At 41.6% G+C, this 26,723-nt stretch overlaps 1 protein-coding gene across 6 annotated transcripts in view; it reads right to left on the reverse strand.

The window, feature by feature from the left end:
* Window positions 1-4,300: 4,300 nt before the first annotated feature.
* Window positions 4,301-26,723, reverse strand: part of DLGAP1 (DLG associated protein 1) — a 986,787-nt gene continuing 964,364 nt past the window's right edge. For 5 of the 6 annotated variants that reach the window (XM_066246182.1, XM_066246181.1, XM_066246185.1 and 2 more), the window contains 3 exons: window positions 16,822-16,913; window positions 9,951-10,103; window positions 4,301-7,129 (listed from right to left, as the gene is read on the reverse strand). In XM_066246182.1, the coding sequence (XP_066102279.1) occupies window positions 6,920-7,129; window positions 9,951-10,103; window positions 16,822-16,913 (455 nt within the window). In that variant the 3' untranslated portion in view covers window positions 4,301-6,919. Of the gene's footprint in view, window positions 7,130-9,630; window positions 10,104-16,821; window positions 16,914-26,723 lie in introns of those variants that run through there. The other variant, XM_066246186.1, reaches the window with a different exon arrangement.

Raw genomic sequence — 26,723 nt, forward strand, 5'->3', positions numbered from 1 at the left:
GCAAGCCCACGGTTCCGAACTGGCGACCTCAATGCTCAAGGTCGACGCTCCATCCTCTGCACCACCGACCACAGACCAGGCGACACCGTATATTCTTTAGGTGAGCGGTTCCTTAATATTTAACCAGGTTCTCTCAGTTGAATATTTAACCCAATTCCAATGTGTTGCCTTTGCTAGAAGAACTTTGGTCCTTGGTCTCCTTATAACTAAAATGAAGTGCCCTTGACAACAATTATACCATGAATCAGCCACATCAGAATAGTCTGATGCCAAAATGTCCTAGGTCTGTGTCAGCAGAGTGTTTTACTTTCTTTATCTTCAGAATTACTCAGACTCATCTGAATAATTATTCCTCACTTCACCACTGGTTACAAACTACTTAACACCCACTAGCATTCAGTTTGGAAATCCTCATTTTCCTGTGCTAACATCTCTCCACTGTCTAAGTTTTCCAATCTATTGATCAATTTTTCACTCTCTCTCTAAAGACTCATTTGGAACAACCTGCTGGTCAAGGGATCTTTGGTGCACCAACTCAAGCCTGGACACAAAGACGTTACCATCTTGGAAAGGATCTCCTTTCAATCATCTTAGACTCATCACCTTGTTGACTAACATCAGAAACAATTCAGGAACCTTGAGTTTGTCAAACTCAGTGTAGGGAGTGCTAGACTCACCAAGGCCTCCCAGATACTGCTTCTGCAGGGGTTAGGGTGCAGAGAAGAGAAAAAGATTATCTCCTGCCAGGAAAGGCAGTAAAGACAGCCAGGCTCTCTTCCCTGAGTAGGCTTGCGAGAAAGGAGGCTCTCAGTGAATGTCTTACAATCGAATTGGTAGGGAATCTAAGAGTATAATATTTCACCTATCTCATTCTCACCTTTGTCCAAGTTCTTCCTTTGAGATCTGCTTCTTCTCACACTTGGGAATGACAGGCAGACACCCTATTAACTGGAGTTGCAAAGTACATTAGGTTTTATCTTAGGAAGGAAATGATGTGACACTGCTGGGATTTTTAAAAAGTGTCATTGACCGAAGTAAACATTTTTTATAGCAAGAGGTTATACTTAAAAGCAAAGACCCTTGAAAATGGATCCTCTCTTTTTCAGTTAGTAGAATATAATTATTTTAATCAGGAGAGATGTTTCTTATAGTATACTTTATGGACAATTTTATCTAACTCCTTAGATGTTTCTCCTCACTTTTCATAATTGAAACTGTTGGTAGACGTTTAACTTGAAAGCGCTAGAAACAAGGAAGACATCACTAATTGATGAGTATGTGTGCAAATCTCAGAAGGCTAGCTATGCAGGGATGTTTTCTGTTTGTGGAGCATTGGCCACCAGAAGCAGTGAAAACATTCGGATTGGAGGCCACAAAACCTGTAATTGTTGTTCACAACCTCCCAGAGGGTCAACGGGAAGAGCACCTTTCCCCCTTGGTTACAGAAGGGGAAAATGATGCCTGTTGTTTCCCTGTTCCTCCTTTCCAAAGTGAAAAGGAGAGCTTGTCTAGGGAAGGGTCTCTTGAGATCTCAGTAGAAGCTCCCTTGTGATACTGATTTACCTATCAAGTAGTCTGAAAAGAGGAAATTAGCAGGTACTTCTCACAGAAGGTGGGATAGAAGTGTGAAGAGGAAGAATGACAATTTTCATTTGTACTAGTGAAAACATTTCGTGCGGTAAATAGCAACAGTTCTGTCAGTTCCATGGCAGACTTTGACTTTCGGTGTTTGTTAAAACACTTTCTTGCTTTCAGCCATTTCCTGTAAATTCAGGCTTGCGCTTGTTTTTCAGAAAAGGCATGGAAATCATGCGTTGGCTTGGCTGAACAGAGAGACTCAGGAGTCAGGAACCTCCCGCACCGGGGTTTCACATTCCTGTGATTATCTGATGACGGCTCCCTGAGCCAGCAGTGAGCCCTGAGGAAGGGCATGCTGTTTCCTCTCTCTGCTCCAGGGCAAATGACGAATGATTTACAGAGGAATTGAAGACCTATTCTGTCCATTTATACTAATAGGGAGTTAGGACCCTGAGACAGTTTTCAGACAGGGCTAGCTACCAGTTTCTGTTTGCAAAAGGAATTGATCTAATCTTGCTTTAGTAACTGAAAGTCAAACAGCCAAGCAAACCCCAGGTGAATTTCAGTCCCCTTTAGTATCTATTGGTGGCATCCGAGAATAAACACGTTAAGACACTATAATTTTTAAATGTCATTTATTTAAATAAAAATAAATTTAAATTTTCAAGGGGGTGGATTTCAAAGATGTAAAAAAAAAGTCATATCCAGAACAAAGTTGTTCAATTTCTATCAAAAATGAAATTACATTTCAGGGAGGAGGGGTGAACCCTGTAACTTGGGAAATGGCCTCACTGAAATTCAGATTTCCACATCCAAAAACTAACTCACTTTGTTTGGGGATTGGCCAAAATGTTTAGGGAGCCCCAATAAAATATAAGAATTGATGTGTTAGAAGGCAAGAAGTGTAATCATAGGTCAGCCTTTGGGAATAGTCAGTTGCATGGACCAAATAATAAGATTTTTACAGCCTTACTCCATCCAATTCAAACTCTATTGAAGCAATTTCAAAAGTACGTTGTATTATTTTGATGACTGGTACAGGTTTTGATTATGCGTAAGAAACAGAGGAAGTGGCTTATCTGCTTAACAATTTCCAAGTTTGTGGCACACGAGTGGATGGGTTTGCCCAAGAACTTGGTGGGGAGGAAGCACTGTGGATAGAGGTTTTTTCCGAATTGCAGCATTTTCAGATAATTGCAGGTTCACTTTGTAAAACATTCTAATTTATTATTTTTATATATAAATCTGTATTTTTGTGTATATGAAGTAAGGTTTATGGATATGACCTAGATCAGTGGTCCCCAACCCCCGGGACGTGGACCGGTACTGGTCCATGGGCCGTTTGGTACCGGTCCATAGAGAAAGAATAAATAACTTACATTATTTCCATTTTATTTATATTTAAGTCTGAACGATGTTTTATTTTTTAAAAATGACCAGATTCCCTCTGTTACATCTGTCTAAGACTCACTCTTGACGCTTGTCTCAGTCACGTGATACATTTATCCATCCCACCCTAAAGGCCGGTCCGTGAAAATATTTTCTGACATTAAACCGGTCCGTGGCCCAAAAAAGGTTGGGGACCACTGACCTAGATAAAACCCAGACAAAAATCAACAGTGACAAATAATTACCAACTTTAAATGTTGGAAGTATGCCCGACACCCCACTGAAGAACTGAATAAAGGTTTGAACTTGGGACTCAAATCTGTCATTTAATAATGATGTCACACAGGGCATGCCACTAAATGTCAGGAAGCACAGTTTTTCATAATTGCGAGGATAAACTGAAAACCACAAAGCATTATTCTGACTTTTTCTATCCTAGAGAACTATGTAGAAAACAAAATTGATGAAATGTTTGCGAAGAAATTCAAGTGGATAAAATATATATGGATTTGCATGAATTTGAGAGACTACTAACTTCTTTCATAAAATGTACAGCTCTTAACTTGAAACTTTCATATGTGTGCAATCATCATGGTAAAATGGTTTTTAGCTTTAGTATTAGAAAAATTACGTAGGGTACAAGGTCTACACACTGGCTCAACTGTGACTAGCATATGTGTTGTTATAATGAAAGTTAGAATGATATACTTCTTAATTGCTTAATTATTCCCTCCAAAGGCAATTATGTATATATATTTTGGAAGAAGCAGGACTCTGTAGTGAAAACATGCAGACCTGAAGCAGTGCATTAATTATTTTATTAATTTCTTCTTTTTACATTATGGGAAACATTCATCTATTTACATTTTTTTTTTTGTCCACACAATCTAGGTAGCTAAGCCTATGAAATTCCAATTCATAAAGCCATAAAAATGTTCCCCACCCCTCCATCTGAAGGCTTTCAAATGAATCTGTTTTTTTTTCCAAACCAAAATAATTTTTAAAAATTACATTTGGGAATTCAGATATGCTAGTGATTTACATTCCAGTTATTTAAAATATGCATCTAGACATGTTTTAAAAAAGAAATGGTAAATTCACAAGGATAAGGCTTAAATTAAAGTGGTAATACACAATAAAACATTAAGGAAACATCTATAAATAACAGAAATATATTACAAATAAATTAGTTCTATTTACCATTTCAAATATTAAAAATCTTTAATCCATTTCTTCATCTCTCTTTACAAAAGGCTATGTGAATTGTATGGAAACATCTGTGAAAAATATAATAAATACTTAATTTCTTTGAACATTTTTGATGTGGGAGATGAACTCTTTTGTAATTCCTCCCTCCCCAAGAAAATGCCCAAACAGCTTTATACCAAAGTTAAACAAAATAAGTAATTTTTCAGGGTACATACATTTTCCATTATGAACTAAAAAACATTTCTACAAATTACATCAAAAAGAACAACGTAACAAAGGTTATACTCATGGATGTCAGTTAAAGGGGTGAGTGGTTAACAAGCAGTTTCATGTGGGGTCATGTTTTAACATCAATAATTGGCTCTTTATAAAGTGTGCAATTTGTGTTTTTAAGGAAGGTAAGGTCATGATGCCTGCAGGCATTTAGCTAAAAGATTTAAAATTTTTACCAAAAATAGCTTATGAATATACAAATACCATTCACATAGACAAGATAAATAGGCCTTGTCTTGTCTCTCTAAAATATCCTGGGCTAAATCAGTTTCCAAAGAAAATACTAAAGGATAATCTTGAATTGTATTAGAAATCTATTTCTTAATCCAAATCTTATTTCTACCTCAGGGCACAGAGCTGTAGTTGGGAACATGGGTCTTCAAATGGATTCTGCTTCCTTCACGTTAATCTGTGAATTCTAAATCATTTGCAGGATTGAAGGTGACCCTAGGCTACCCAAAGTGGCAGTTGGCCTTGCAATTGATGCAAATTTTCTGTGACCTTCCATTGTTGCTACAAAGTAAAAGAAAGATACATTCTTTTTAAAACCAGCAAATACTTGAAGCTCAAAATCTCTGTATGCTCCAATTTTACAAAGCACTCAAGGTGCTTTTTTCACTCTCTAGTTAAAAGTTTGTTTTTAAATAAGTTAGTAGCCCTTTTCTTGTAAACCACTGCAGTAAACATTTGTGCCCTGTTTATAAAGATAGCTCAAAGCATCAATGGCTCTGAGAGGTAGCAAATTCTCTAGTGGTTTTAGAATATGTCCATGAAAATAGTTGTTGCCAGAACCCATCACCTCTCTTAATTTCATAAATAAAATTAAATTAGCACCTGGCTATGCGAGTGTTAATTTTTTTTTTTTTTTGGAAAAAGCTTCTCTGGTACAAGCATATTTGATGTGTGTTTTAAAAAGTCTTTCATTTTTCAATGATAATTTCTAATACTTTAGGGTTGGAGCTGGACATAAAATGCCAGTTGATACTTTAAGATTACCACAGAACAGCTACGAGTAAGGGCATTTGAAGATAACTTCAGCTAGACGCAAAGTGCATACTGCGCATCCATCATGACTAAAACTTAAATCAACATTCTCTGCCAAAAGCCTGGGTTTCTTTCAGTGTTTGTGAGTCGTGACTTTCCCCCTCTCCTTGTGCTTGCTGAACCTTGCAAGTCAAATTTCTCTCACTACCTGGGACTTCAAAATGAGTGGCAGCTCCTTGGAATGAGGCATGAATCTTGGGGTAGAAAATTTATTTTATCAGTTGACAGAGGACAAAATCCTTATGCTGGGGGATGATAGGACTCTGTGTAATAGTGAGAAAAGACTATAGATGGGAATATGTCTGCAATATGAACCAACAAGTTAAAAGGGATGGATGTGTAGCATTCAAAGGGATGGTAGGAAAATCCAAACTCTTCTCTGAAAACAGCCTGGCTGCCATTTATAACACTTCATAAGCATATGTGTAACTAGGTAGGCTCCCCGGGATGACACTAAGAAATTAATAGAACCAACAGTTTCCCCTTTTAAGATCCCCTACCACCACAACAATATAATATACACAGTACAATAAAAGTTGATAAAAAACATCTCAAATCTAAATTTTCTTAATAATAGAACAAAAATATCCCTTATGTAGTCTCTTAAACTCTCAGTGCTTCCTTTGCCTTGCCTTTCTTCATTTTATTGCCTTTCAGAATAGATTAATTTCCCTGAAAGATCGAATTTACAATCTTCTGCTGATTGACACATTTGAAGCAGTGATTGATGAAGTAACAGTGAGGCAGTTTGTGCAGCTGTGAGTGGTTGCAGGTACCCCCCAGCACCTGCAGATTTTGCTTCTCCCTTTCCCACTACACATCCCGGTCCCCCAGCCCCCAGCCCTACTTGGTCCCCTCTTGGTTTGTCACTCATTGATTCCGGTGAGATGGCGTGATTTCTGAGGTTGGAAATAAAGTGCTCTATCTGCTTTGCAAAATAATAACTGTTTCGGGGAAATAAAGGGAAGCGGAGCCCTAGTTTCTTTCGCGTGGAAGACAGTTAAGTCCCAAAGGATCACCTTGTGATACTGGATTTCTGAAATACCCTACGGTTTTATATTGCTGAGCTCTAGGGACAGACTAGCTTGGGAGAACTGAGGATGGCAGGTGACTTAAAGGGGCTATTTCTACACAGGTGGATTTGGTTTACCAAGAAAAAAAGGGTTGGCTATCCAGGTGAGGCAAGGTGACGCATCAGTACAGGTGGCGAAGCTTGTGAAGAACATGGGCAAACTGGTCCGGGCAGAGGGGTGACTGGGGGACGGCTCCTGCAAGATGAACAACTACACCGCGACAGTGGAAGTCACTGGGCTCAGAGACAGACAGGCTCGGAAGGCGGAGGGGCGGAGGGGAGGACAGATACTTGGCGGTGCCGCCGCGGGCGCGCGCGGCGCGGCGCGGCGCGGCCCGGGCCGGCCGGGGCGACTCAGAGCCGGGTCTGCGCCTCGGGGATGTAGATCTCGATGCTCTCGGCGCTCTCGGTGGCCGAGTTCTGGCGGACGGACGCGGCGCGCTTGGCGGCCATCAGGCGCTTGCGGGCCTCCTGGCGCTGCGAGCTCTCCAGCGAGCGCTCCCGGATCAGCGGCGCGGGGCCCTTCGCCGGCTTCTTTGGCACTGGAGGAGGGGCCCTTCTCTCCTGATCAAAGCAGAAGGTTCAGGACATTACACAGCTTCTCAGGACAAGCTTGGGAAAAACTGGGATAGGTCAGTAGTTAGAACACACTTTTTTTTTTTTTTTTTAAACCTAAGGGTGGTTAGTTCTGATCTGCACACTGAATATATATTTTTTCTTCATTATTCTCGATGGGGTATTCAAAAGATGCAGGGAAAAAACCCCGGTAAGTTTAAGGCTAAAGCTGTACTGTAGAACTAGATCTCTCCAAGGAAAGGCTGTAGGTATTTAAAATGCCCCCTGCTGAAAGGCTGCGGCTCCAGCACATTTAGTGTGGTTCTCTCTGGAGGCTCCAGGCTCTTCGGGGTGCCAGAGACGGGCAAAGGTGGCAGCCGCAGCAGCGTCTTAGAACTCTGCATCCCCGCTAAGGAGCCGGGCAGCTGGCGCGAGCCGGGTCAGAGTTTAAAACCGTCACCGCCCTCTCTCCAGGCCCACCAAACCTACATTGCCAAATGTGGAGAAGAGATGACAAGACTGTGTTCTTTGGCTTTGTAGATGTCACAGTGAGTTACACTCATTTGCACAGCACACACAAACACACAGCAATATACCTTCCAGGGTCACCCCGGAGGGAAAAGGTTGATAATCTCTACACTCTGGCTGGGAATCATTACTGAAATGGCTCCTAAAACATCCTGCTGGGTGTCACTCAACGGCCTCAGAATGACTGTGGCCCAGCAGGCAGCAGGTGAGTCCAGTGACAGGGACAAACACTGTGCCATGAAAACTCAACACAGTACTGGGAGAGTTCATCTGCCTTAGCAACAGCAAACCGTCAAACATGTTTTTCAATGCCATTGCAGAAACAAAAACAACTCATGACGTAGGCAGAAAAAAAATGCAGTGGGAAAGAAGGAAATCTAGATTACAAAGGATATTTTACGCAAAGGAGGAATAACTGTCAGGCTGCAGAATGGTCTATGTGAGTGTTTTCATCTTTAATATAATACTTTCAGTCCTCATAAATAAATATGAAATGTCTCATAAATGTGGAAAGCATCTTAAAATACGGATTCTATGACTCTCCAAAGGGCACTCCTTGTACCTTAACACTCATGTTCATCACAACAGATCCTCGTTGCTCGAGTCTGGTGGGTGAAGAGCCTGGTTAAACTTACTACATTGGAGCTGCCCTTGGGCAGTTTAAGGGAGAGTGGGTGTGGCTCAGAGGACAGAAAAAGGAGGCACCGGGTGTAAACAATATTCTGCCAACTCTGATTTTGCTCATTCATTTTTTTGCCCCTAAAATTCATGCGGTGATGAAAAGCTCTGATCATAGACAAAGTGTATAACGACTTCGAAATCAAGTGAATTAATGATTTACTGTGTGAATGTCAACAGATTACATATGTCAGTTCTTAGCATCGTGCCTTTTGGACATTTTAAATCTCCATTATTGAGCACCTTGGTGGATTTTTTTTAAAAAGTGTGAATACTGATCATTTTTAGTCATATTTTCCTATCCTTGCACAATTTTATTTTTAAACAATTTTTTAAATCAATAAATGGAAAATTAAGGTGATCAGCTTCAGAAACTAAATGGCCAGGATGTGTCGAATGTAGTATTTTCTTAAAATAGGACCAATTCAAAAAGCTTATCTAGCAGACAATTTTAAACACAGATTAAAAAAGAAAAACACAACAAAACTAGATGTTAAGTGCAAATGTTTAGCTTCCTGAGTGAGAGGCCACACACACATCAATGATACTTTCATGCTTAACATTAAAACCCTCAGGTTGACGGTGACAGAATCAGAAATGAGGGACGGTGATGACAGTGTTGTTTTCCTGTCTACTATGCACTGTCCCTTGGGACTGGATTTCTCCTGGGAGCCCACTGACCCCAAGAACCCTGATGTTTTGATGGCAGCAACAGAATGGTCGGATTGCTATTAGCTCTCTGGCAGATGAGGAGATCGGGAAAGGGCAGCGCCACCAGCGCTTCAGGGGAATAGCCTTACACAATTTTAACAGTTGAATCTCTTTAAACTATTTGACCTCAGGTCATAGGAAAGCGAAGCATTAAAAGGTTGTGCATGACACTCCAGCCGAGGGAGGTGGAGGTGAATGTTGTATACCTGTGTGAGCCTGGTAGAACCACCATAATCAAATGTGAAAACTGCAGTTTATTCATTAAAGTAAAAAAAAAAAAATTTTGAGTCTTTATTTTTAAGCTGTTGCATGAGGAACCCAATGAACATATTCCCCAAAGGAAATCAACCAAAAGTAAAACTCTTAAAGAGAAAAAAAAAAAAAAAAAATCCCAGCATTTTTGATTAGTGTGAAACTTGATGGTGTGTATATTTTTAGACTTGAACAACAGTGGTTTCTTTATTACTATATTTATGAAATGATTATCAAAGCCAGTTAGTCCTCAGGGCTTCTTATTGATCTCAGAAACACATCCTAGGGATGTAATGAAGTTGAACTCTTGCTCTATGTAATCATGCACTGAAGATGTCATTTATTTTAGTTTAAAAAGCAAAATGGAGGCAGTTGCTTCCAGTGACTAAAATGGTTTAACTTAAAGTTTAATTAACAAAAAAGCCACATTCCCATTTTCCAATTCACAAAGACAGATTTTTCTTTAAAAATATGGCTGAAACATATTACAGATAATATCCCAAGTGATTACTATGTAAACATTGTCATTACAATGAAATTAATATGATATCAGCTCCATTTCACATTGTAAACAGCAAGACTGAAATGCAGAAGCCTATTTAGACTGTCCAGTGTTTGTGCAGGTTTTTAAATGAACCATACAAAATCTACATTGTTCTACCTTCTTGTCAAGAGGATCCATCTGTTTCCAATTATTGGCCTTTAACTGATGAAGTTCATCAAATTTCATACTAATATTTTCTATGGACAACTGCAGCATGTCCCAGAACCCCGCCAAATCCTGGGAGGTGGGCCTTGGATGAGCATTAGGGTTCTGTACAAGAGAAAGAAGAATATTCATGCTTTAGAAGCAATCCATGACAACAAGCACAGGCTAAAGTGCCTATTTCAAATAGTTCCTATAACATAAAGAGGGTGAGTTCCTTTTGGTTTTTAGACAGGAGATAAAAGCGGTAATTTTATGGTAATTTACAAATGGTAAATTTATTTTAAAATTTATATATATATATATTTTCAGCCTTCATGAGGTATTTATAATTGACAAATAATAATCATAAAACATTTAAAGTGTAAAATATGATAATTTGCTATACACTGTGAAAGAATACCCTCCCTTGAACTAATTAACATATTTATTACCTCACATATTTACCTTTAAAATTTTTTTTTGGTGAGAACATTAGGTTCTACTCTCTTAGCAAATTGCAAATTTCAATTACATAGTACAGTTAGCAACTGTACTCAATATGTCATGCATTAGATCTTCCGATTGTATTAATCTCCTAACTGAAAGGTGTTTTCTTTTCCCCTTAGGATTTTTATTTTAAAGCAATTTAAAGAAAGAGGAGAGAGAGAAAGAAAGAGAAGGATGGGAGAGATGCAGGAAACATCATCTTGTCTAGTATGTGCCTTGACCAGGTGAACCCAGGGTTTTGAATTGGCAACCTCAGTAGTCCAGGTCGATGCTTTATCCACTGTGCCACCACAGGTCAGGTCCAACTGAAAATTTGTATGTACCCTTTTGCCAGTTTCTCTTTCAGGCATCCCCAAACTAGGGCCCGCGGGCTACTTATCCAGCCCCCCGCCGCACTTCCAGAAGGGGCACCTCTTTCATTGGTGGTGGTCAGTGAGAGGAGCACTGTATGTGGCGGCCCTCCAACCATCTGAGGGATAGTGAACTGGCCCCTTGTGTAAAAAGTTTGGGGACCCCTGCTATCGTCCATCCCTTAGTCCCTACCTAGCAAACAGTTTTCTTTTGTTTTTATGAGCTTGACTTTTATTTTAGATTCCACTTCAAATGGTAATTTTATATACACATCTGTTTGAGTAAGTGATTCTCAAATGTCAAGGTTGTAAAACTTTTTTTTTTTTTTTGTAATAAAACATCTATCAGTAAGTACAGTATGGGAGGAGAGTAAATATTTGAAAATCCAGAATGTATGATCCACAACAAGATGCATGTAAAGCCTGGCCTGTGGGGGTACAAGTAGACAGAGTGTTGACCTGGAATGCTGAAATTGTTGGTTCAAAACCCTGGACTTGCCCGGTCAAAGCATATGTGACATGCAACCAATGAATAACTAAAATAAAGCACTATGTATGAGTTGATACTTCTCATCCCCTCCACCCCCACCATAAAATCAACAAATAAAATCTTTTAAAAATGCATATAAAATATACTTAAATGAAAATACCATCTTTGAAACAAATGCAGTATGTTAGAGTTGGTATGTGACTACCTGCTTCTTCAGAGAACAGATATGGAATCTAAAATATGGTTTGTTTTAATATTAATGTTGAGTGAAGTGCTAAGCTAAACAGATGACGAGTAAAAAATAACTGAATTATCAAAGTGCCATATGTATAACAATTAAGATGTTACTAATATAAGAAGTAATTCAATTACATTACGTACTTTGGCAAAATCATTTGGAAATGCTTTAGTTTTAGACTGACCATACCATAATATAGCAAACATGAGAGCATATCTATACATATACATAGAATATACAGTGACCCATTTGCTATACAATTTGCTATACAATGTTAAACTTTCTTTGGTATCGAGGATTAACTTTCTTTGACTCCATCCACATATCCCTGACAAGTACTAGAAAATAATTTATATGATCTAAGACAGAAAAACATAACTAAGAGTTTGAAGGTGTTGTGCTGGTTATTTATTTATTTATTTATTTATTCTTTTCCAAATGAGAGGAGGAGAGATAGACAAACTCCCGCTTGTACCCTGACCAGGATCCACCTGGCCTCAGGACCGATGCTCTGCCCTTCTCCGGCCATGTTCATAACCGAGCTATTTTTAGTGCCTATGGCGGAGGCTCCAGGGAGCCATCTTCTGCACCCAGGGGCCAATGCTCTCGAGCAAATGGGAGGGGAAGGGAGAAAAAGAGAAAGAGAAGATGAATGAGGAGGGGTGGAGAAGCAGATGGTAGCTTCTCCTGTGTGCCCTGACCAGGAATTGAACCTGGGACATCCACACTTTGGGCTGATGTTCTAATACTGAGCCAACTGGCCAGGGCCAAAGGTGTCCTGCTTGTTGTTAAATACTACCTGCAGTAGAAACTAATGCATTCATAGTTAGATTGGTGGGAGCTCACAGCTAGGGTCAATTCTGGCTACCTCTAAGTATTCCAGGCAATTGGATGATAGACTGTGAAACTTCATGCCACATAATAACTTGAGGACAGTTGTGCTTTAAAAACCAACCCCTATAAAAAAATGACACCAGAATTTCAGAAAGTGTAAGGTTGGTGACCATCAAAATTAATAGGTTTGAAAGAACGTTTTAGCCCTTTGAAGGGATGAGCATTATTGGTCTAGACTCAGAATAAATACAAGTAAAAATATTTTTATAAATATAGTTCTAAAACTACCCATAATTCTGAAATTCATTGGAAGAAGTAAATTTCTAAAACACTTTTCTAAAGTGTTATTTTAGTATTAAATCTATGCTAATGACACCTGAATTTATGAAAGTTTCTCTGTAGTATTTTAATTTAGTAAACTAAAAAAGTTTCTTAATATTTAAGTTGAGATAATAGTTTTGTCAAAGTACCTCTCAAATGGAGTTTTATAATCTCACAATATATTTCCTTTTCTTTTTGATAACCAAAAACTAAATTGCTTATATTCTGAGTTCACTAAAGTCTTTTAGGTCATAAACCCTACTGGCTAAATTTTTCCGTGCACCAGTGTGTGAAATGATAGTTCAATAATCAAAAAAGTTATTTTAACTCTGTATAACAAACAATTTGTTCCCTCTTCAGTAAGAATTTCTTTTGCCCACATCATAAAGGGGGTAGATGAAGAAACAGAGAAAAAGCTTAGGCACTCAGCTAGTCTCTGAGTCAGTCAGTGGTCATGTGAAAAACTGCTTACAAGAAGAGTTGCATTGCTAGCTTTAGTCCGAACCACGACAATTAGAGGTCAGAGATGGTGAAGAGTGTGAAAAGATGAGGAGGGCCGGGTTCCTTGGTTAAGTTTTGTTGGAATAAGTAACTCTCATCCTTTCTTTCTATGCCTGAGAATCTAGTATGAGATGATGTGTAGGTATTCAAGTGTTCTCCTCCTCAGAATAAGAACTCAAGAAAGGAGAGCTGGGTCTTGTTGTGACAAATCTTAGTTCTATCTTTATGCAGCCTCGTAGACCTAAACAATGCTACCACTGGGCCACCATGCTTCCTGCTGTAGAGGATGTAGAGCTGACTGACCAGCCCCAGGTTCCTCTTTGAGGGTGAGGAGTGCAGCTCAAATTCTAAGGAATAAGTAGTGTGGCAGGTGAATTTACAGGGATTGGAGTCAAAGAGACTGAGATCTGAATCTTGGTTCCACCTCTTACCATGTGCCCCTGGTCAGGTTATTTAGCCTTTCCATGCCCATTTTCCTCAACTGTAAAAGAACCACCATAAAAATAATTTCACAATTGCTCTATAAGGTCTGATGTAGTGGGCTCCTTGACCTTCTCTCCTAGGGCATGGCTTGACCAGCATCAGTGGCCCTCAGCCTGCAGTGTAGTTCTACTTCGTCTACCTCTAACTTGCTTCTCATATTTTGCCACCTAAGTTCCTCTAGTGGCCAAGGGATGTGAGCTCATCAGGAACTAGGAAACATTAAAAGATGGCTTTAACTAGGCAAACCTTTCTTGGAAGTAGGCACATTTTCAAGACATTTTGTTTGCAATTTCATCTTCAAAATATGCATAATGCTTGTATTCCACCTCATAGTTTTCCTGCCTATTATATAGTTCTTTTAAAAGGCATGCTCTGTGCCTGGAGCTTCAGGCTCCAGGTGTTTCTGGCAGCCAGTTTGAGAAGCATGGCTTCATGTGAGCTTTCTTACTTTTTTTTTCCGAGGTAATAAGCGGGGAGGCAGAGAGACAGACTCCCACATGCACCTGACCAGAATTCACCCGGCAAGCCTGCTAGGGGGCGATGCTCTGCCCATCTGAGGCATTGCTCCATTGCAACCGGAGCCTTTCTAGCACCTGAGGTGGAAGCCATGGAGCCATCCTCAGCGCCCAGGCCAACTTTGCTCCAATGGAGCTTTGGCTGCAGGAGGGGAAGAGAGAGAGATAGAAAGGAGAGAGGGAGAGGGTGAAGAAGCAGATGGGTGCTTCTCCTATGTGCCCTGATTGGGAATCGAACCTGGGACTTCCACGCCGGGCCGATGCTCTACCACTGCGCCAACCAGCCAGGGCCGAGCTTTCTTACATTTAAAGAACAAGAATCGTGTTAATTAAGATCTGTGACACATTTGAAGTTTACAAATTAGCAGGAATTCTGGACCATCACAAAGTGAAGCTCAATAATATATTTGTTGTATTTACTTATCATTATATTTACTAATATATATTATCTCGTAATCCAGAATAGAATTTCTGAAAAGGTGAAAGAAGGATCAGGTCATTTTTGCTGAGAAAGAGGAAACAAATTATCGATGGTTGTGGGGGGCGTAGTGGTGGGTGGGAGGGAAGGGATGACCCCAAAGGGAATTTCAAAAAGAAAAACCTGGTAAAGAGGGATGAAGAGTACTTATTTTTGCATGCTTTCTATCTTTTCTTGACTGAGTCCTGTCTAGATAAATCCCTTTCAGTCTGTATTTGTCCTTGTTAACAAGAAGATGCGGTTAAAACTCTGAAATCATAGTTTGGGTCAATTAAATTACATATGAGCGTGTTTTTACTTTCAGCAAGATTATTAAACTTGCTTCTTATTATCTTTGTTTTGATCCAGCTTGACCAACAACTGGTTAACAAAAGCTATTTTTTTTGGAATGACACTTGTGGAGAAAGTAGCAGTTCATAAACGGCCTATGTGCCCTGGCCGGGAATCGAACCCGGGTCCCCCCGCACGCCAGGCCGACGCTCTACCGCTGAGCCAACCGGCCAGGGCAAAAGCTATTTTTTTTGGAATGACACTTGTGGAGAAAGTAGCAGTTCATAAACGGCCTATGTGCCTTGGCCGGATGGCTTGGTTAGTTGGAACACTGTCCTGACACCCAAAGGTTATGGGTTCCTTTCCCAGTCAGGGCACATGCAGGAAAAGACTGATGTTTCATTCTCTCTTTCTCTTTCCCTTCCTCTCTCTCTAAAAGCAATAAATAAAAAATGAAAATTTTAAAATAAAATAAAAAAGGCAGATATGAGTGAGGAAGTGCTTGCCCTTATATTTTGCAGTCAATTTTTTAAATGTTGTTGGTAGTGGCCTGACCAGGAGGTGGCGCAGTGAATAGAGCGTCGGACTGGGATGCAGAGGACCCAGGTTCAAGACCCCGAGGTCGCCAGCTTGAGCGTGGGCTCATCTGGTTTGAATAAAAGCTCACCAGCTTGGACCCAAGGTCGCTGGCTCGAGCAAGGGGTTACTTGGTCTGCTGAAGGCCCGCAGTCAAGGCACATATGAGAAAGCAATCAATGAACAACTAAAGTGTTGCAATGAGCAATGAAAAACTAATGATTGATGCTTCTCATCTCTCTGTTCCTGTCTGTCCCCGTTTATCCCTCTCTCTGATTCTCTCTCTGTTTCTGTAAAAAGAAAAAAAAATGTTGTTGGTAGTGGTATTTTTGTCTCTGTTTTGCTTTATTTTGTTTTTGCATGTCCAAAGTGGATTCATTTGTCTCGGGGAGATCAAATCTATACTTTGTGATGCCCTCTATCTCTGGCCCTTGAATTAGAACAGAGAACTCTGATTTGGAAATATGACCTGACAGATTATTTCAGAAAGACAATCATTATCCAGAATGATTTGCTGGAATATTATTTTTGGAATAACAAGGTGCTCCCTATTTTGGTAGCAATAACAAAATCTGAGGTGTCATGTGAAAGCATGGAAATTTTTCAGTTACCATAAAGCAGGAAATGGAGTTTTAACTTGATTGGAGTTTTTTTTCCTCTGAGATTATTTAAGTATGAAGTAAGTATTTTTAATTTTAAGAAAAGCAGGCCCTGGCCGGTTGGCTCAGCGGTAGAGCGTCGGCCTAGCGTGCGGAGGACCCGGGTTCGATTCCCGGCCAGGGCACACAGGAGAAGCGCCCATTTGCTTCTCCACCCCTCCGCCGCGCCTTCCTCTCTGTCTCTCTCTTCCCCTCCCGCAGCCAAAGCTCCATTGGAGCAAAGATAGCCCGGGCACTGGGGATGGCTCTGTGGCCTCTGCCTCAGGCGCTTGAGTGGCTCTGGTCGCAACATGGCGACACCCAGGATGGGCAGAGCATCGCCCCCTGGTGGGCAGAGCTTCGCCCCTGGTGGGCGTGCCGGGTGGATCCCGGTTGGGCGCATGCGGGAGTCTGTCTGACTGTCTCTCCCTGTTTCCAGCTTCAGAAAAAAATGCAAAAAAAAAAAAAAGAAAAAAAAAGAAAAGCAGGAAATAAGATTCATCAGAAAACTGTCTCTGGCGAGAGAGCACAGTGGGCCTGGACTCGGTTTAAACTCAGTTTTACTTTGGTTGGGCCAGTGCTCATGACACGTTCTTCTCGCGGTACTAGCGGGGAAATGGTAGTGATGGGGACGGTTACCTACCAGGTTTTCTTCACACAGTTCTCTGAACTGGTAGAATTTCTGGGCCATGAGAAGTTGAGCACTGCCCACTGCAGTTCGGATTTTCCCTAGAACTGAAAAGAGCAAACATACAAGAAGTTTACACATTATGTCTCATTGTTGAGATTTAGTCTGGTAAAGCAAAAAGGAGGTTATGCAGTAAGAATTCAGGAAAACACACACACAGAGTGCAGGCACACGCAACACACAGCCCCAGGCCGGTCATTCCTCTGCTGGTCTGTGTAACAGAGGCTCCAAGGTTCAAGCATAAAATCTACTGGGGGAAAAAAAAAACATGCATTCATCATGCATATTTCTTAGGGATAACCGGAGTTTTCCACCACTGCCCTGGATGTTACCAAGAGAAGGGACAAACAGTTTTGTTTGCTTTCTATTGCGAGGATGAATTGCAAGTGTTTAACCGTATAGTTACAGATTTATTGTGTCAGCAATCATGGTCTCCTAATTTGTTTTTCTAACCCAAATCCAAATACAAGAAAAGCCATCCTGCCTTGGAGGGGGACCTCTTGGCACTCACCATATCCCATCCATAGCCTTCATTATTTTTCCGGAGCTCAGCCACTGGTACTGTCAGGAGAGAGCCATGGCCCGTTGAAAGACTTTTTAAGGAGTGCACATTTTCAGCCTGTTGCCTGGGAAACGCCAGCACCGTTCCAGCTTTTCCACTCCACAGTCCAATGTTATTGTTAATATAGGTTTAATTCCCTATACACTGTGCTGAAAATCTTCCCCTTTGCAAGCTACTTCTTGCCTTCCGTGCGGTCTAAGGCAGAAACCTTTCAAATGACGGGCATGCTGAGACGCGGCGGAGCGCTCTGCACAGAGCTCTCCTCAAGACTGCATTGTCCCAAAGGCTCTACATCCAGCCGGTGGGGAACCTGGGCACAGCTGCCCTGCTGGAGCCTTGCCACCTGGCCGTTCTCAACATGCTCTGCCTGCTGGGAAGGAAGGGGAGAAGGCACTCTGCTTGCCCTCTCCTCGTTCACATAGAAAACCAGAGGGCGAGACTGCTCCAGGTACACTTGCCCTGTTTTGAAATCTTCACGAGGGACTGGGGGGAGGGGGAGAGGCAGATTATAGGATGAAAGCAATGGTGTTGCTGCTGTTTTGTTGTGAATTTACAGAGCCTGAGACTTAGAGTGGAATCAGGTCTCCCTTTCTTGACCTCATTCCCCAGAAAGTCTGAGAAGAAGAAAACAGAAGAAAAAGAAACTTCATTTTGGCTCAGGGTTTTCTAGACATTTGCTTCTCTGTTTAAAGCTGCCAGGCTAGTTAATGGCTTATGCTGCACATTACACCTCGGCACTACTCTAATATTTCAGCATTCCCACACATGTAACTCAGGGCAATTATAAACAGTACAACATGTCACCCGTCACACCAAACAGCTGCTGTGCAGAGATTTGCCTACTCAGTAGATAGCAAAGCATCCCCCTGACAGCCCTCTGGCAGCAATGGCTCAGGGCAGAGTTTTTACTTCTTTCCTTTCTTTTTCTTTTTTAATTGATTTTTTTTTTTTTTTTTTTTTTACAGAGACAGAGTCAGAGACAAAGAGAGTCAGGAAGAGGAATAGATAGAAACAGACAGACAAGAACGGAGAGAGATGAGAAGCATTAATTATCAGTTTTTCGTTGTGACACCTTAGTTGTTCATTGATTGCTTTCTCGTATGTGCCTTGACCATGGGCCTTCAGCAGACCGAGTAACCCCTTGCTTGAGCCAGCAACCTTGGGTCCAAGCTGGTGAGCTTTGCTCAAACCAGATGAGCCCGCGCTCAAGCTGGCGACCTTGGGGTCTTGAACCTGGGTCCTCTGCATCCCAGTCTGACACTCTATCCACTGCGCCAACTGCCTGGTCAGGCTTTTTAAATTGATTTTTAGAGAGAAGAAGGGAGAGAAAGAAACATTGGTTTGTTGTTCTGCTTATTTAAGCATTCATTGGTTGATTCTTTTATGTGTCCTGACTGGGGATCAAACCCACAAGCTTGACTACATTAACCAACTGAGCTACCTGCCCAGGGGAGTTTTTATTTCTTTTCAACCTGCTTAAAATCTTTTGAGATGGTTATCCCATTCCTCTTTCACTGATCAGTCAGTTGTTCGAGACCTCCTCTCCCTTTCTCAGCACTCCGGAAGCAGAGGGGACAGCACATGAAGACACAGGGCATGGCAGTAGCTAAGAATTGAGGCCCTGAGTCAGCCAAGGGTTCTGGCTCCAACACTCAAATCAGCCCCTGCCATGGCTAGTTCACTTCATCCGTTTTATCATATGTAAACTGGGGTTAGTGGTACTGATTTGAGGGTTGTTGTTAAGGTTAAAAGTGGGATGCGTGTGAATTGCTTAAGACAATGTCCGATACCTAGCACGCACGCAATGTATGTATATTATCATCTAGAACCAGGAAGGACATTACCCTTTCTCCACAGGTAAACCAACTGTGAGCCCCACGCTTGCTCCACCCAGAGGAGAAGAGGAAAAATATCAGAGTCTGGATTATTCAAAGTTAACCAGACATCCATGGTTGCGTGGGACAGCTGTGTGCTTTGGTGACCTGTCCTAGATCTGAGAGGGCACTTCCTAAGTGGAACACGTGGCTTAAAGCAAACTTGGAGTTTTCTGAATTATCTTGCTCAAGGGTAGGATTTTGACACCAGCAAATTTCCAAGAGAACTCTGGGAGATTAGAACTGATCCCTAAATCTCCAATTTGCTGACTGGGATTGCTTAACTCCTTGGAACTTTCAAAGAAACTCAAACAATTCTGATATACAAACTTTGAGCTAAGGTTTTTGTTACAGCTGACTACCTGTACTAATAGACAGCCATGATAAGGACAGCCCAGTAAGACAGCGGTTCTCAAGTGAGGAGAAAGGACTGCTCCCAACAGCAGTCCAGGCAACACCCAACCATGCAACTTGGATTTCTTCTAAAAGTATACAAGGGACATCTTTCTGCATTCAGATGGTCTGGTGAGAACTCTAGATTTAGAGCAAAAATATCTGGGGTGAAGTTCTGGTCCTTCCATTTCCCAGGTTTTTGCAATCACAAACCTTGAGCAGAAATTCCTTACTGACTCCAGGATTATTTGCATTTCTGGTGTCCACGTGATGGTCTTTCTTAGGCCCGGGGTGGGGAGATGACCATTTGGGTCAGGAGTAAAGGCCTGACAAAGGAGGCATGCGATAAGCAGGTGATAACTCCCGCTTCTTTGCCCTCCACACTTTCTTTTTTAGAGAATTAAACGTTTACTTTAAGTGAAGAAGCTCTAATGGAGTTTTTTCTGCTTTGTGTGCCCACAATACAGTGACTTGGTGTGTGAGAGAACTCTTTTCTCTTGGCAGTAAATTTCATATTTGTTACACAGGCCTTGAGGAAGGACAAAACTAATAAATGGTCAGTGGTAAACACCAGTGGGAGTGAACAGTAGGGGGAGAAAAGCTGAATGTTGGTAAAGAAATGAGATAAAGAAGAGAGAGGCATCTCCATGACATTCAGAAACTACTCTGGGAGGAGGGGAAAAAGCAACAAAAAAAGAAAAAATACTATTAGAGCTAATAAGCAAAAATAAAATAAAATAAAATAAAAAATTATACAGTGGGAAAAAAAAGAAAAAAAGAAACAGGTCTAAAACATTCCACAGTAACCTTCAGCAGCATTCAAAGAAAATACTTCGGTCAGGGATGCTGAGAAAAGGGTCATAAGCTATATGAGTTTCAGCTGTGGGCTTTTTCCATGCATACAATACAGCCCAACCTAGTGTCAGGAAGTTCTGCAACAGGCCTAGCTATAGTGTATCTTTCCAGGGTTAGCCTTGCATCTCATTATTTTACTGTAGTGTGGTAGTAGTTACCTTCACAGGGGCTCGCCTGGCCCTCAAGGACATGGCCAAAACAGCTAGAGAAGCCTCAAAGTGTGGGGTCTCTGCAAAAGCTGGTGGGCAAGGCCGACCTTCAAACTATGTTTTTACGGAGCAGGGATAGTTCTTGTTGGTTCTGGAAATTAATTAATTCATTCACTCATTCAATAAATATTTATTAAGGGCACATAATGTGCCAAGCAGTGTGCTAGATAGATACCGTGTTTCACCGAAAATAAGTGTCTTATATTAATTTTTGCTCCTAAAGTTAGCTAGGTCTTATTTTCAGGGGATGTCTTATTTTTCCATGAACAAGATTTCACATTTACTATTGTACAAAAAAAATCAACATTTATTAATATGCTGTAGTCATGTCATCATAAACATCAGCATAACCAGCCAAACTCTGAATTCCATCAAGAATTTCCTGTGACTCTATTTCCATGTACAACAATCTATCCTGTTTCCCCGAAAATAAGACAATGTCTTATATTAATTTTTGCTCCTAAAGACATGCCAGGTTTTATTTTAAGGTGAGGCCTTATATTTCTAAGCTTGAAAAAAATTGCACTAGGTCTTATTTTCGGGGAAACAGGGTATGACAGGTGACAGCGAGAGAAGTCTTGTCCTTAAGGACTGCATGCTGGGGAGGGATGGTGGGAGAGACTGTGAAACATGGAAACATGGATATAATGGTCTGGGATTCACTAGATTACTTGGAATAGACAGATGGGGCTGAGCATGATTGAGCGATTAATTCAAAGGACAGTGAATTCTTAAATGGTGATTAGAGAACATTCCGTGTTCCTGGTCTCTCTTCTAAGGAATGGAAAACAAGCAAACAATCGAAAAAGTTTTGGGGTGGTATCAGTTGCAATATGAAAATTGACTCTGGATTAAACAGCTTGTTTTAGTAATCATCATTTGAAAATGCCACTGTTTTTTGTTTGGAAAGAAACCAAAATACATGAAAGTAGAAAGGACAATATAGCTTTCCCTCTAATGAACAAATGTGATTTTTTTTCCAAATGTGCTTTTGAATTTGTTTTTCTTTCTTTTTCTCTCCTCTCCTCTCCTCTCCTCTCCTCTCCTCTCCTCTCCTCTCCTCTCCTCTCCTCTCCTCTCCTCTCCTCTCCTCTCCTCTCCTCTCCTCTCCTCTCCTCTCCTCTCCTCTCCTCTCCTCTCCTCCCCTCTCCTCCCCTCTCCTCCCCTCCCCTCCCCTCCCCTCCCCTCCCCTCCCCTCCCCTCCCCTCCCCTCCCTCTCCCCTCCCCTCCCCTCTCCTCTCTCCCCTCCCCTCCCCTCCCCTCCCTTCCCCCTTCCCCTCTCCCCTATCCTCTTGTCTTCTCTCTTCTCTCTCTCTCTCTCTCCAGTAAAATAAAACCCAACAGACAAAGCATACTCCACTCTTGTTCCTTCTGAGGGGAAACCACTAAACTAGATCATGAACACTCCAGTCCCATCCCTGAGTTTATGAAGTTTTTCTCCCCACGGGCTAAAGGTAGATTAAGGTTGGTTGAGACCTCGAGCATAGAAGAAAATATTGGGCCCCTTAAATAAAACAGAGACAGGGAAAATAAAAATACACGTTAACCATATTGTTAAATAAATAAAAAATATTATGTACTATTAATGTTAAAATTGCACATATGAAACCAAACTTGGTGTCGTTAGAAGAAAGTGTAAAGCTGGGGTTTTGTGAGGCCCAAGGTCCGTGCCTGGTGCGTCCTCTGTTAAATCCGCCTCTGCCTGGTCCTAGAAAGGTGACAGCTAACCTGGTCCTAGAAAGGTGACAGCTAACCTGGTCCTAGAAAGGTGACAGCTAAGGGCCATCTCGAGTGTAAGCCAGAGCGCATTAGACGGGGCAACACCAGCAGTGCCGCTGAGAGCCCACAGCCTAAAGCAGCACACTCTCTGAAGGGTAGATAGGGTTTTCAGTCTCTTTCAATCTAGGAGGAGGATGTGCAGCTGGGGCCCAATTCAGTTGGTTTTCTTCACGCTCCAGACAGTCTTTCTGAATTGTTCAACCCAAATGGAGACGACCATTTGTACCACCCATCTCCTGTAAGGCACGTTCAGTGCATGTCCCAGAATAGCGATCTTTGCTGTACCCCCCAGACATGCCACTCAGCCATGCTGTATGTCATCTATTTGTGTAATGTTTCATCATGTAACAGGCCTTGGTCGTTGGGCCACTCTTTTTATTCGGTAGGTCTGGTTCTCCCTAGGGGTTTTATTAGCACCCCGATAGTGACCTTTTCCGATTCCTTTCTCCCAGCTCCTTGCTTAGTCTGTCCCTCGGTGGGAGTACAAAACAACAGCTATAAACACTGCTGAACTAAATTTCTTCTATTTAAAAAGTGGGCACCTCCTTATTAACCCTGCCATTTGTAATTCTAGAAACCTCTCCTCCCACAATAGGTGGTTATGAGGGATCATAATAGAGAAGGCAGGCCTGGGTTAACTTACCACAGAAAGCCAGGAAGATTCTTTGGAAGGCCATCACTGTTGGTTTTTGCAAAACTCTGCCGATTTATCTTATTACATTGTATTTTGTTTTTCTTTTAAAGATTATACATGTAATGCAAAGCAGAGAAAGACTGTTTTAGGTGTATGTGTGTGTGTGGGGGGTTCTTTTATGAAAACTATGATTCTAAATCTCTTGGCTACATTCAGTCAAAACTCAAGACATTTAAAGGAGAGCATACCTCCTTCCTCCCTCTTCCCCCCAGGGTGTATAACTTTTATTTTGGGGACAAGGAGGTGGTGTAAAAGGCATAGTGGTGAAGGGAATGAACAGTTCTTTCTTTCTTTTTTTTTAAATACTGGTTTTATTGATTTTAGAGCAAGGAAGAGAGAGAACGAGAGAGATATAGGAACATCAATCTGTTTCTGTATGTGCCCTGACCATTGATTGAACCAGCAACCTCTGTGCTTTGGGACGATGCTCTAATTAATGAAGCTATCTGGACAGGGCTGAGCAGTTTCTTTTAACCCTGCAAGTGAATTCATGGCAAAGCTGCATGGAGTTCAGTGTGCTGTAGTGCAGTGGTCCCCAACCCCCGGGCCGCGGACTGGTACTGGTTCGTGGGCCATTTGGTACCGGTCTGCAGAGAAAGAATAAATAACTTATATTATTTCCGTTTTATTTATATTTAAGTCTGAACGATGTTTTATTTTTTAAAAATGACCAGATTCCCTCTGTTACATCCGTCTAAGTCTCACTCTTGATGCTTGTCTCGGTCACGTGATTCATTTATCCGTCCCACTGTAAAGGCCGGTCCGTGAAAATACTTTCTGACATTAAACTGGTCCGTGGCCCAAAAAAGGTTGGGGACCACTGCTGTAGTGGAAGAATGAAAAACAGACTGTTTCCTTTGGGGAAATGCCGGACTTTTTGCTGAGTCAATATCAGTATTTCAAATCCTTAGGCATAGTTAATTAATATGAATTTTTTTTAGTATCCTAAGAGAAGTTAGGTCTCTTGAATTGAAAAGGCAGAATTCTCTGACCACCCAACTTCATGATCATGAGGCCCTCACATTAGGCCTCAAAAACAGAGAAGAATAGATATATTATACCCTCAACGTAGCTTCCTTGAAACCCAGATGCTACATATGAATGGGAAGGGATATATCTGGCTGTCTCTCCACTGGTGAGGGTTACTACAGGGGCCACCCTGGTGACAGGCTTCCCAGGTCCTGCCACCTACACCACAATTCACCTCGTATGCTGCTTTCCCAGTCTGTCTCTGTGTGTACTGTGCCCAAAGAGCATAGGCTTTGGAGTCAGGAACGATCAGCCAAGCCACTTAACTGCTGCTGCATCTTGGGGGAGTTTATCATAAGCAGTATGGCAGCCCTACGAACCTAACTCATTCCCCTAAAGCAGGAGTTCCCAAAATACGGCCCATGGGCTGCATGCGGCCCCCTGAGGCCATTTATCCGGCCTCCGCGGCACTTCCGGAAGGGGCACCTCTTTCATTGGTGGTCAGTGAGAGGAGCACATTGACCATCTCATTAGCCAAAAGCAGGCCCATAGTTCCCATTGAAATACTGGTCAGTTTGTTGATTTAAATTTACTTGTTCTTTATTTTAAATACTGTATTTGTTCCCATTTTGTTTTTTTTTTTGTTTTTTTTACTTTAAAATAAGATATGTGCAATGTGCATAGGGATTTGTTCATAGTTTTTTTTTATAGTCCAGTTCACACAGTGAACTGGTCCCCTGTGTAAAAAGTTTGGGGACCCCTGCCCTAAAGGCTGCGTTCTCCAAAGGGCAGACGGCCTTTGCTGTCTTTAAGTCCTCAGCTCCATTTGCCCCTCCAGGCCCGGCAGTCTGGCTCTCTCTTCACCCTCCTTACTTTCCTGGGTCTCTCTGCCTTTGACACAAAGGAAATGCCGCCTCCTTGGCTCCCATACACACTCTGGCTCTGACACTGCCTCCCGTATTCCTTATCTCTCACTTCACCTTGTAAATGTTGAATACAAACCTAATCCTGAGCCCACTTCCCCATTTCCCTTGAGTGATCTCCCCCATTCTCTTGGTTTCAGCTATTTTGCAAATACACTTAGTTTCTAAAATTTGTCACTTCAGTGTCTACGGACCCCTCAAGCCTCAGAGTAGCATATTTAAGCACCTGCCCAACATCTCCTGTCTCCCCTTAGCTGATTACAACTAGAACAGTGGTTCTCAAAGTGTGTGCCAGGGTGCACTAGAAGATTTCCAGGTGTGCCCTATGGTCTTACAGAGAAATATGTGCCTGTTGGGGACCAAAAAACCAACAGGGTTTTGGAGTTTAGATTTCTGGAGGATAGAGGTGTGGGGAATTGGCTGTAAGCTGACAGTCTGCCCAACCCCCCACCTCACTTGCCTGATTAGGTTGCAAAAGGCTGTTAAACTGTGATGCTGGATTGTTTACATTACCCCCCATGTTCCCCGGAAATACTGGAGGCAAGTTTCTTCTATCCTTTGTTTGGTGTAAAGTTAAGATGATATGTATGGTGGGGGTTTTCTGCACTCAACACAATTAAGAGTAAAAAGAGAGAAATTCTTCAATGTATTGACAAGGAAATGAGAGTTTGCCTTTCAACTATATTGCTTTTCAAATATATGAAGAAATCGCTAGGACACATCAGGCTCATGTTTCTCATAAACACAAGAACGAGAAAACTTAACACATTTGTGCCGGGACCTGCCAAATTTACTACATCTTACTAAGAATATATATTTATAAAAAGATAACTTTTTGGTTGTTTTTTTATTTTTTAACCCCTCTTTTTTTTTTTACAAATTCTAAAAAGCATAACTTGGTCTGACCTGTGGTGGTGCAGTGGGAAAAAGCATTGACCTAAACACTGAGGTTACTGGTTCGAAACCCTGGGCTTGCCTGGTCAAGGCACATACGGGAGTTGATGCTTCCCGCTCTTCTCCCTTCTCTCTCTCTCTCTATCCCCCTCTCCCTCTTTCCATCTCTCTCTCTCTCCACTCTGAAAATTGAACAAATAAAGTCTTTAAATAAATAAAATAAAAAGCATAACTCAAAAAATGTAACAAAAAATGTTTTTTAATGTCAGAATAAATTTAATTTTGTTGTATTTATTTTGTTTAATAACCATAAAAGCACACTTGGACTTTATATTTTCTTCTTTAATATTTGACTTAATTATTATAACATATTTCTCAGAAATTTGTATATAATGCGTCTACAATTATTTGTAGGATTTTAAATGCACCCCAACTTCAAACAGTTTGAGAACCACTGATCTATGGGATAAGTGGAAACTTCCTTCAATGGCTTGCAGGCCAGGCCCACCTGCCCAGCCTTACCTCTGCCCACTCCTCCATGCTTTGGGCCCCCAGGTTCCCAAACCCAAAGCTGTTTCTCTCCTCAGTGTCTTTGCTCAGGCTCAACATTAAACTGGGGATACCTGCTGCCTAGGTACCTCCCTTAGTTTCTCTCCTGTGCTCAGGAGTGCCTCTTCCAGGAAGCCCTATCTGCTTTCACCTCTC

This window comes from Saccopteryx bilineata, chromosome 11 (assembly GCF_036850765.1).
Source record: "Saccopteryx bilineata isolate mSacBil1 chromosome 11, mSacBil1_pri_phased_curated, whole genome shotgun sequence".
Lineage (NCBI taxonomy): Eukaryota > Metazoa > Chordata > Mammalia > Chiroptera > Emballonuridae > Saccopteryx > Saccopteryx bilineata.